Genomic DNA, 12,388 nt, shown 5'->3' with positions numbered 1-12,388 from the left:
CTGTCTGTATATTCTTAATTTGTCTTTGCAATTTCTCTGGGAGTCAAGAGTACTTGTAACAGTAATAGTTACTGAGACCCAGAATGGTGCTTATGTTAATCCTGTACTAACAACCCTGCCCTGACTGGGGTTCCTCTCCTCAGAGAACAAAGAAGTGCTCTGGACAGTCAGTTTGCACAGAAAAAGGTCATAGGACTAAGTTCCTGAGAAATAAATCCGTCACCAAATGCCATCTAACCTTGAAGACCCATGTAGCCCCTCCTTTAAAGAGCCAAGTAATTCGAGATACACAAATAATGGCGAGTCTGCAGGAAGAAAATACCGTCATGCACCACGGGTACCCTCCACCCGTATACAACGAGGTCTGTCCAGAAGGTACCCAGCCATGTGATAGGAAAATTGGAGACATTTGTTGAAGAAGATACAAGAAACACCATACATGGGACAATGACGCTTCTGTCTCCTTCAAAGGAAGCACCTTGGAACTACACATGGTTTTCCTAGTGGCCATCAGCTGCCCCATCGTATTTTTCTGAATCTCATGGACAGTCTGAAATCTCTTCCCTTTCAAAGGCGATTTTAGTTTTGGGAAAAGCCAGAATCACAGGGCACCAAATCTGGGCTGTAGAGGGGATGAGTCACCTGGGTGATTTGATGTTTCACCAATAATCTCTGCACGAGACGTCATGCATGAGCAGGTGCACTGTTGTGATGAAGCTGCCAATCAGCATTTGCCCATAGCTGCAGACTTCTGAATCATCTGAATAGTTTCTGTAGAGGAATGTTCACGCTTAACACAAAATTTGATGCAGAGTCATTGCTCTTTTTGTTCAGTCATTGTGAATGTGACAGCCACACAGTACACATGCTCACTCAACAGTGTCCACCCCCCCCACTGACCAATAAATACAGTGAAGTCATCATTGTTCACACATGTGCATTCCAGTCCACTCGCCTTGGCTGCCAGGTTACATCACTGTTGTACAAACCATTCTCATTATATTAACAATGGCTGGACCTTTTGCCAACAGACCTCGTCATATACCATGGTGGTCCTGTAATTATAATGGAGGTGAAAAATTCCTTTTGTCTGTTGTTGCCTTTGTAATGTATTATGTGTTTGTGCAGATAGATGCCTTTGTAGAGGAACCTGCCAGTAGTGCTAAGAGGCAGCACTACTTACAATTAGTCTGGTAGGCTGCGTTATCTAGATCCATGTCAGCACAATGATGATTCACTAGCGATGCGTTTCTCAGAACATAGTCCCATTAAGTGACACGTAACTGTGTCCAGCTGTGTATTTTTATGGTGCTAGTTCAGGTGCTGTGTATTTTTTGCAGCTGCTGTATATGCCTTGCAAGTAACACAGAGGCTCTAGAATTCTTAGAAGCAGCCCGTGATTATCACCTTTCCATTTCAGATGTAGTTATTTATAATTGCAGGCCGGAGTCATCTCTTAATTAAGTAAAAACCAAATTTTGGAAATAGTGCTGAAAAAAATGAGCTTCGTCTTGCTGACTAAAATGCGTTTTTTATTTGCTTGAAGTTTCAATAAGTTTCTTAAGAATTGTGGTTTCTTCGTCTGATTTCTGCTCCCTCGGCGAGAGACAGAGTGGATGGTCCTCGCCACAGAGCACATGGCGGCACTTGGCCAATGCCAGTGTGATTTCCACACGGTCTGGGTGTGCCTGCTGGGGTCGTTTTTACTGACTTGTTAAAATGTTGTTTCCCCTGTTTTCTCTCTTACTAGCTGCTCCATAGTTTTAACCGAGCCATCGTCCCAAGACCAGAAGGAAGTAAGTGCTAATTTACGAACCTGTTTGTCTCCCTTTTCCGCGAGTGTCTTTGCTTCTTTACTGGTGTGGGAGAGGTGCGGGGTGCTCACCTGTGCCCCTTCGAGCTAACCCTCCAAGTCTGTGTGTGTTCTAGAGGTCCTATCCAACGGGCTCTTGTTCAGATTTCCCCGGGCTATTGTGATCCTCATTGATCCCATCTTTGCACATTGGAAAAAAAAGTCTTTGTTTACAACTATTTTTCTCTACGAAACCCAAAATATGTTCTCTATAATTCAGTTTAATGTATATTCTTGTAGTCATAAATGAACACCTGAGTATTTCAGGTGTGCATCCATCAATTTCCTGAGTTGTAAGTTCCTGTGGGTAGGAGCTGTTTATCAGGTTGTCAGGTTCCCTGTTTGCAACCCCTGCCCCCCCACGCCACACACACACACCACACACACACCACACACACACACACACCACACACACACCACCTTAGAGTCTCTGAGTCCAGCTATACAAGTGATACATCATTGTACTGGAGAGAATAACAATGGGAACACATAGTTCCATATTCTGGGATGATGATTTATTTTCACATGCTTTGTATAAACTAGAGGAAAATGTAGTATTGTGTGGCTCTGTAGTGTGGATTTTTACTGAGGCAAACCAAAACTATCAGATTTTCTAGATTCTTTATGAATTTACTTTGATATCTCTGGAAAAATTAAGAGTACATTTGTCACATGTCCACAGGTTGGAAACATTGTTATTTACACATAATTTCAAAATTATGATGTGCATTTCACTTGAATAAAAGACATCTCTAGCCTGGCTCTGGAAAAGGGCAGTGTGTCACAGGAGGTGGTCAATGTACGGGAGCATTTTTTCAACCTCTCTTGATTCCCCTCCCCTCCCCTCCCCTCCTTCCTTTTTTTCTTCCCTCTTTACATACTTTCTGCTTTCTCTTTTTCTCCTTCTCTTTCCTTTCTTATTTTTCATAGAGAAATGGAAACATGCCTTAAAATTTGTTTTGCCAAGCAGAAAGAAACACTTGCATTTTATAACAGGCTGTGAATTGTAGGTCCCTAAACAGCAAACCGCTGTCCAGTTTTCCTCATTAAAATTCTCTTCAAGCTATGCATTAAGCCTACGAAGTTTGTATTCGTGGATTGTTCATGCTGCCCCCGCTGAGAGCCAGGAGTTCGCATCACTGGGCCCAGTTCTAAACACAGACTAACGTGTTTGCTTCCCCTGTTTCCTTTCAAACAGGAATTATCTTTTGTCAGGGTGCCCAGGTATGCTAGCTAATCCACAAGCAAGAGTCTGTATTAGAAAAATAATAAAGTTGTATTTTCAGAAAAGTCTTTTCTGTTACATGAATCATCTGTTTTAGATTCACTCTGAAAATAATAAATTATTAAATGNACTTGCATTTTATAACAGGCTGTGAATTGTAGATCCCTAAACAGCAAACCGCTGTCCAGTTTTCCTCATTAAAATTCTCTTCAAGCTATGCATTAAGCCCACGAAGTTTGTATTCGTGGATTGTTCATGCTGCCCCCGCTGAGAGCCAGGAGTTCGCATCACTGGGCCCAGTTCTAAACACAGACTAATGTGTTTGCTTCCCCTGTTTCCTTTCAAACAGGAATTATCTTTTGTCAGGGTGCCCAGGTATGCTAGCTAATCCACAGGCAAGAGTCTGTATTAGAAAAATAATAAAGTTGTATTTTCAGAAAAGTCTTTTCTGTTACATGAATCATCTGTTTTAGATTCACTCTGAAAATAATAAATTATTAAATGCTTAGAGCATGGTATAAGAAGCTTTTTGAAACTCATGACCCAAATAATATTTTTGAAAAGTGTTTCCTAAATATTTTCCCCTAGGTTTTAAAAAACAGTATGTGTCGTTTCTCCAGCTGTCAAGTAATTTTAAAACCTTCACTTGTATATATATATTTTTTATTTAAAAAAAAAACTGAGCTCTTGTAGGAACTTTAGCAAAATGTGTCTTAACTATTTCTAGAAAGCTTCCCCTAAAGATTTTTATGACTTTCACTTCCACTGGTTAAGTCATTTTTATCAGTATAAAATTATTTTAAATTATAAATTTATTGATGAATTATTGATATTGGTAGTAGAAGTCTTAATATTCCAGTGAGCACTGCTCTAAATATATATGGAATTTTCATCCACATTATTTAAACAGGGATACATGGCTTTTAGCTTCCTTTTTAAAATAGGAACATAAATCAGTGGAATTTAAATAGTTTTTCCTGTTTTATGAGGAAGAGAAGCATAACTAATTAATCATGCCCTTGATATTTTATAACTGTTTCTTTTAGGTGCACAGTTGGATAAGATGGGATTCACCGTTATCAAAAAGTGCATCAGTGCCGTCGAATCACGAGGTAACACGGTTGTCTGAGTCATTTTGCTCATGAAAGGCGGTAGGTACGTGCCATCTAAGGGTCATTTAAGTTGCTTCCTGCATTGGCTTGGTGCGTACAGTGAAATACATGGACGGGAGTGCACATGTGTCCTGTGGCTGAGAGGTGGTTTGTTTGTTTACTATCAGAGGGCGGGTTTCCTTTCTTGTGTATGTGTTCTCCCGCACTGAAACAGGAAGCTGCTGTGAAATGGGAATCCGTGGAAGAATCAGCAGTAATCAGCAGTGTAGGCCTGCCGGTCTGGGTCTGAGTTACTTTTTGTTCACACACTATTAAGATGTTCCCATCTTCCATCTTCATGTGGGTCTCCATTTAAAAAATAAGCTTCCTCGATGTCCAGTTTACATATAAAGAAAGTTCACTGACTCTAACAATACACACTGATGAGTTTTGACAAATGTACACAGTTGTAAAAGTACTGCATTTGTAGATTCTATCTCTCCTCAGAATTTCTTTGTGCCTCTGGGCAGCCAACCCTGGTTCCCTCCTGGGCCCTTACAACCAACCGCTGAGTTGCTTTTTGTCATTCTAGTTCTACCTTTTTTTTTTTTTGGCATTTTGTATGAATGGGATTGTGCAGCAGATAGTGTTTTGAGCCTGACTTCTTTATTTAGCCTGATGCTTTTGAAGTTCATCTGGCTGTGTCCTTAGCTCATTTTCTTTTTATTCCTAGATGGTCTCGCTACTGAAAAGACCACCCTAGTTCATGTGGATGGACTGAACTTGTTTATCCGTTCACTTGTTAATAGATGTCTGAGTTGCTTCCAATTTAAATGTAAGGGAAGGTAATCCTTTCCCCCCCACCTTTGGGACTGTAAAGAAAACACTCACAGGTGTTTTCTTTGTAGTCCTTAAAGGAAAGTAGGGCTCTGGCACTCTGCAGCCATCCCAGCAGACTTTTGAGAAATGAAGTATCGAGCCCTGCAAACAGGCTTTCCTGGAGGCTGAAGTTCTCCTTGTTAAGAGACCAAGAGAAGTAGGGGTACATGGAATACTTAACTCACTGTCATACACGTATATCCTAGTCCTACTTCGGATACTTAGAGGAAGCATTGCATTCAAGTTTTTTGTCGAAGCAAAGTCTGTTACAGAACGAGCCAGGACCGCCACCTGGGATGTCAGAGGGCTGTGTCTGGGCCCTTTCATTTTGGGGGGATTTGCCTGTCAAGGACAGAGACCCAGGTGACAGAAAGCCTTTCCTTCCAGCTCTTCCAGTGGCAGATTAGGCTGTGACCCTTTCCTCTGTTGCAGCCTGCACTGAAGTCCAGCTGACAAATGTCTTCATTGTCCTAGTGCTTCAAGGACTTCCAAACTTCAGAAAGACGCTGTGATTTTCATACCTCTCATTGGCTTATTCTTGTTTCTGGGTTTTCCCTGAGCCTCTCAAGAACCTTAATTTTAATTGTATTCCTTGCATGCTTATTATTTTGATAAATTAAATTATTTCCAGGAAGTAACATTTTATATGTACTTGCTTTTTTTTTTTTTTGAACAGATGGAAATCTATCTAGAATTTTTTCTAATTGATATGTGTAGGTTTTTTTTGGAGTGTTATGTACATGGAATAGAACATACAGGGTGGGATGGCAGAGTTACAGTTTGTGTGGAAAGTAATACAATAATTAATAAATAATAATATAAGAATAAACTCTGTTTTGTGTATTACTCACAACTGTAAACCTACCTTTGCCTATCCCTGTAGGTACTGAACTCTGCATATATTGAATGTATTTTTATTAATAAATGTGTGAGTTGTTGCATGTTTTAAACAGAATAAGTCTACGTTTTTAAGTTAGCTTTTTCCATTTAAATAATTAAAAAACCACTCTTTTCAAATCTGTCTCTAAGGGCTTCCATTACTAAAGCCTTTTGTTTTTAGTGGATTAATGACTAAAATTTTAGTTAAGGAATCCACCATCAGATCATATTATTAAAAACAATGAGGAATATTATAGAATCTCTGAAGCTTTTGTGCTAAATTTTGAACTTCTCCTAAGGAATTTGGTCTTGCTGATTCCCCCAAATCAGCTATAAAAGCCACTGATACATATTTTCTATGCTACAGCTGTTGTCTCACAGATTTCATCCGTCAGAACGAAGCTAGTTTATGTCCCTGTAACAAGAAACCCACGAGTCTCTCTGGTTCAGGACATCAGGACGATTTCTCCCCCAGGCATGGGTAGGCAGGCTTTGCTTATCACTGATGCTGGGGCCTCAAGGTACCTGATTGCCTTTGCAACCCAATTAAGGTAAAGGTTCCTGGTTGCCGTGCTGGAGGGAAATAGCTCTGGAGGGCTATGGACCAGCAAATGCTCGCTCTGCTTTTGAAGCGAGTTACATTCACTCACAGCCAACTGTTCAGAAATAGCCACGTGGCCCTCTCATCCCCAGGGGTCTAGGTGGTGCAAGCCTATCAGGAGCCTGGGAAACTGGAGGGGTTGGATGTATTTGGCAAATTGTATCAGTGGCTACTGTAGTTTCCTGGGTCCACATGCCTACCAGCCAGGAGCATTTAGTGAGATCTGATTGAAGAATTGTTTCTAATCACTGTTTTCAGCATTTTAAACATAACTTATCATCTGAAAACTACCATTTTGTGCATTTTGGTTAAAGTGGTCAGTACACCACCGTTTTTTCTAACACGTTCTTTTAAAAATAATACTTGGCCATTTTTTTCAGTTGTATTTGTGATATCACTGAAATATCAGACAAATGTTTAAAACTTAACTGTAGTCTCCCCAAAAGTAACATTTTTAGTCTACTAACATATCTTTAATTATATATTTAATATATATGGCACTAATATAAGTTACAATATGTTAACATGTATAAGTAATGTATGTTAACATTCATAGGTGCTAATATATCTTTTATATATGTATATATAATATATCTTGGCTGGGTGGGATAGTTTAGCAGTTAATCTGCTTTTGAGATGAGAACTAACCCCATTTCAATACAGTATCAACATCAATTAACATACCCTCGCATTTGCTGTGGCTGGTGCAGCTCAGTGGATTGAGTATGGACCTGAGAACCGAAAGGTCACAAAGGGTCACCAGTTCAATTCCCAGGGAGGGCACATGCCTGGGTTGCAGGCCAGGTCCCCAGTTGTGTGTGTGTGAGAGAGGCAACCCATCCATGTATGTCTTACCCACCAATGTTTCTCCTTCTCTTTTTCCCTCCCTTCTATTCTCTCTACAAACAAAACAAAACAAAAAAGTCTTAACAAAAAACCCAACATACTCTCATTTTCGGAGTCTTTTGCTCACGAAGGTAGGGCCTGCGGGGAGTCAATCAACTAACCTTTAATCCATTTGCCAACTATTTGCCCATGATGCGTAGCAGCTTCCTGGATCCAGGACCCAGGCCCTCTGACTTCCATCGGAACTTGCTGCCCTTGTGTGCCCCGCCGTGGGAGGACTTCCTAAACCAGTCTTTCTCAAACATGGCTGCACGCTGGGATCACCTGGGATCTTTAAAGAAATTCGTGGTCTGGCTTTTCACCCCCAGTCAGTGCGACTTCACTGCTGTGGGAGTGTGGGAGGGGTAGCTGGGAAGTGGGATTTTTAAACGCCCCCCAGGTGTTCTAATAGGTAGCAAAGTTTGGGAACCCATGGTCCTCATGGGACAGCTGCCTGTGTATTGGAAATGGGATACGCAATTGTCAGTTTTATGTGTATAGTGCTCTGTGGGGAGGCTTTCTCTTAACCTCTTTTAAAACAACCCATCCTAAGCTGAAGCGAACAACACACAAAAGTTCTGAAAGAAATAGCTCAATAGCTCAATGCTCTTTGCTTCCTCAGTAATAGATGACTTACTACTAATAAACCCCCGTTCTGTCTGAAGCCCGTCAGTTGACCAGAATTTATTGAGCGGTCACAGGGTGTGCATAACTCTGCTCTAGGCCTGTGCGGTACATGTGAAAGATTTGTTACATATGATCCTCGATCCGTGGTTTGCAACACAGAGATTTGCAGGCAATTCAAGTATTCCGGGTAGTAAAATCACGTGCTGCAAGTTTGCAGACTAAGAGAGTCCGAATGCATGTGGACAGATTGCAGAATACTCGATGTTGAGGACTGTGTGTGGAAACAGGCTTCCTCAGACTTAAAGGGCGGGAAAGTGTATTTTGGCATTTAGGGAACTCTCAGCAAAGATGTGCAGATAAAACAGTCAAACTTGATTGGATACACAGTAAAGGTGGGTGCTCATGCACTTGTGTTTAGTTGCAAAGGAGCTGGGTTAGAGGGTAGTAAATGGCTGGCTTGCAGGCTTATGAAGGTAGAGTGTGGGAGCCATGTGTGAGGTGACTGTGTGCAAAGGAGCCTGGAATTGCGCCCGGGTTGGGATATGCCATAGGGGAGGAAGCTGATTCAACGTAATCCAGATTCTGTTGGGGTCAGAGAGCATAGATACATAGGAGCAATTTAGCAAATGAAGTAGTTGTCACATTTAGCGGGTGGTTGTACATTGTAGTGAGGGTTCTGCAAGGAACTTAAGCATCAAGTTTAAGTTTAGAAAACAAAGGATGTCAAGGAAATGGAGAGGTCGATGGCTGGCAGACCTGATAACATGCATCAGGATCACCAGGGTGCCTCTGGAAAATGTGGATTCCTGGTGTTAATCCAGCTCTGTTGAATCCGAGTTCTTGGTGGCTGGGCCTCTGCTGTTGACAATGAGAGGTCTAGTAAGAACGGTTAAGCAGAGGGAGGGGTTTCCTCATCTCCTGCTTTCAGAGGATAGTTGAAGCCACGAGGGTTTTCCTGAGAAAGGAGAGTTGGTGAGGGGCCTGGGCCGTGGGCATGCAGTGGGTACACTCTGCTCCTTTGTTCCTCCTGGCCTCGCACTCCAGCGACTCAGAGCTCCCGGAGGACCCAGCACTTAAGCCCAGGTGGGAAGGGTGGAGAGAAATTGTCCAGGAGCGCAGATGGGGGGGTGTCAGAAGGAAGGATTTTGGCAAGGAAAGGGTGGCAGAGAGAAGGGCCTGAGGGGTAGGTGTTTGGAGTAATGCAGTGCGTCTGGGACCAAACTCTAGACACAGAGAACAAAGTGAAGGTTGCCAGAGGGGATGGGGGTGCGGAGTTGGGCGGAAAAGCAGAAGGGGATTAAGAAATGCTAACTTGCCGTCATGAGTCACAGGGTGTAATGGACAGCGTAGGGAATGTGGTCATTAATGTCTAATAACTATGTGGTTACTAGACTTATTGGGGTGATCACTTTGTAAGGTGATGTATAAATGTTGAATGACTGTGTCGTATACCTGAAACTCACACGATGTTGTATGCCAGCTAACATTTTACAGAACTATTGGGTTGGCCAAAAATGTCCATTTAGCTTTTTTTTCCTGTAAAATAAGACACATTTTTTTTCATTTTCATCAATAACTTTATTGATTTGGATATTTTGAGTATGTTCCATATCTCTTGCATGGTATAATGTTGTTTTCAATTAATGTTTCGATTTGATCGCTGTCAACTTCAACTGGTCTACCCGACTGTGGCGCATTGTCCAGCGAGAAATGTCCAGCACAAAACTTTGCAAAGCACTCAATCACAGCACCTTCTCCATACACTGCACATATCTTTTTATCTTGCATTTCAGTTGTTTTACCTTTCTTGAAATAATAAAGCACAATGTGCCAAAAATGTTGCATATTTTCTTCTATCTTCAATATTAAAATGGCTACAGAAAAATTCACCAGTACTGATTAAGTATTTTTTTAAATGCATGCTGATATGACAGTTGCCACAGTACAGTCTTAACAAAATTGTTTCAAATGACGTTAAAGACAACTAAATGCTACTAGAGCCAGGTGAGCTTTTTGGCCAACCCAGTACAGCAAATAGTCACTGGGCAAGATCAGAGGGATAACAGGTTTAAGCTCCAAAGCGGTGCAGTTTTCGATAGCTCCTAAAATGCCTATTTTAGGTGCTCCTAAGATAGGCATTTCAGAAAGATTCTTAAGCTCAGAGACCCTTAATTTCTAAAAGAATGTAACTAGGAATTTCGTTCATACTGTCTACCTCCACGCATGTTTGTGAGGGTAAAAGAGCTAATTTTTGTACATGGTAGATGTTTCATTAAATGTATTTATGGCTTCTTTTTGTCCTTCTCCCAAACTCTTTTAACTGTGAAATGTCCATGTTCCTTCTTTGACAGTTATGTTGCATGGTGGTATTAATTACATTTCATGTATTTATCTTATTTCTGGAACTTTCCTCTCTCCTGGGGAGTGCAGAAAGTGTCCTGGTTTTTCCTTGCCTCTTTTCATTTCTAAGCACAGCCAGTGTCTTGCACGTACGGCCTGCACGCTGTAAGCAATGGCTTTTTGCTCGAGTGTTCAGAGATTTGATTAAAATGCCACATTAGCAATATTATGTGTTCTAACAGCGTGTAAAATTATTGGAAGAATTTATTCTTTTCTATGTGGCTGGACTCAGTACTTTGAAATAACATGTAGGATTGGTTTTTACCGCTTCATTGATTCGTCAGCATCTTTCTGAATTCTGGGTAGTATTTCAGACCTTGATAGAAAGATGTATCGTGTACCATGTGGACGAGTCTTCTGGTTTTAGATCTTGGGGACTCAGTACGTGATTTCCTTAAGTGAATAACTCCCCTATCCAGTCCATTGTCCTTTTTTGGAACTGCATGGCGCCGAGCTTTTCAGGTGCGTGCATTGTAAAATGTGCAAACAGCAAGTAAGCCTCTTTTGCTTAAAAAGTTCTTGGGTTGCTTTATTTCAGCAGTCATTGTGATTTAAAACTACATTTCTATGCCACTTTTGTTTATGAAGTTCCCCTTAAAAATCTTCCATCTGTGAGTAATTCCAATATTCACTTTAATCTCTAGAGTATGGCATTACAGTGTTGGTCTAGGCCAGCTGTCGGTCATCAGCTTCTGCCTTGTAACAAGGTGTGAACTTCTCAGCTAGAAGTAGGAAGCCACCTCTAAGATGTGACAGTCTTAGATTTGTCACATCTAAAAGTGAATTTCTCTTTCTTTGAGAAGTAAAGTTTCAGGTTTTTAGAAAATCTTTCTGCGGTTGGGTTGAGGATTATTTTTCTGCTTCCAGAGTATTTCTGGAATTGTATGGGGTCTCAAAGTGGGCCTGGAAGAAGATCATAATGTGGTTTTAATCTTGGTGGGAGGGAAGACGCCCAAAGTGAACTTGCAATATATTTTGCCCTCATTGCACATTAATCTTAAATTGCCAAGGGCAGATGACATGCAAAATGAAGAAAATAAAGAACAGCTGTCCCCCGGAAATTTACAGCCAGTAAATGAGAGTTTTTTGCTCACTGTCTCTTTTTTAATCATAGTGTAATGGGTGTGAAATGCATGTGGGTAGGTGCAGAGGACAGTCGTATGTAGGAGGGAGCTGAAGAGTCTTGTGGTGTCTGCAAAAATGCAAATGCAAACCCAAAATATCAAATCCTGGCAGGTCAGGACCGATTATTTACTTTCTCAATTAGTAATCTTATTTGCTTTAAGAACAAATAAGCTTCCAAAGCTGTTTGCTTCCAGACGAATGGTAAATGGGCACACTAGGTTCGATGTGTTTGGTTCAGGTTCCGATGAGGTCCTGGGCATTTGACCGTAAGGGCACTCTTAGCTGGGGTGAAGAGCAATGGCTCAAAAACGAGTCAGTCGTGTTGGGAAGACCTGTTAGCTCTACAACCAAGTTACCGTAGTTACTCCACCTGCCTCTCTGTGTCTTCCCTTTATCACGTGTCGTAGGGGCTAATGGGAGTGTCGCCTTTGGCAGGGTGGGTAAGGTGCTGGCAGCACTGGCACACGCTGAGTGCCCCGTAAATGCCAGTTGCTCGTTGAGAGAGAAGCCTTTGAAGTCAGGCGGATCATAGTTAAGTAGTGCCGTGGCGTTTCAAGAGTCTGGGAGCACTGAGAAACTTTGTTTTGTCTTCTGAAAAGAGAGTAATTTATGTAGGGAAATAAGTCGCCGGAATGTACTGTATCTAGTAACTTCATGTGGTTCTTGTAACAAGCAGCTGAATTTTAACTGGTTTGGCTTTCAACCTTCTGTTCTTCAGCGTCCTGTGGACACTTGGGCAGTAACATGGCTCAGGGACGGTGAAGGAAGGGAAGAGGCTTGGCAAGAAGACCATGGCTTTTAGATCATCTCAAGCCATCCGAAAA

The 12,388-nt window shown here is 41.5% G+C and overlaps 1 protein-coding gene across 2 annotated transcripts in view; it reads left to right on the top strand.

Annotated features, from left to right (window-relative positions):
- ARHGAP10 (Rho GTPase activating protein 10) overlaps positions 1–12,388 on the top strand; it is a 243,242-nt gene that overhangs the window by 125,113 nt on the left and 105,741 nt on the right. For both annotated transcript variants that reach the window (XM_037058430.1, XM_037058431.1), the window contains exons 12-13: positions 1,751–1,796; positions 4,124–4,189. In XM_037058430.1, the coding sequence (XP_036914325.1) occupies positions 1,751–1,796; positions 4,124–4,189 (112 nt within the window). The remainder of the gene's footprint in view (positions 1–1,750; positions 1,797–4,123; positions 4,190–12,388) is intronic.

The sequence above is a fragment of the Sturnira hondurensis genome, unplaced genomic scaffold (genome assembly GCF_014824575.4).
Source record: "Sturnira hondurensis isolate 20B ecotype Veracruz unplaced genomic scaffold, ASM1482457v3 Scaffold0010128, whole genome shotgun sequence".
NCBI classification, from domain to species: Eukaryota; Metazoa; Chordata; class Mammalia; order Chiroptera; family Phyllostomidae; genus Sturnira; species Sturnira hondurensis.
Note: the sequence above shows the minus strand (reverse complement) of the source record. Positions and strands in the feature narration are given on the sequence as shown.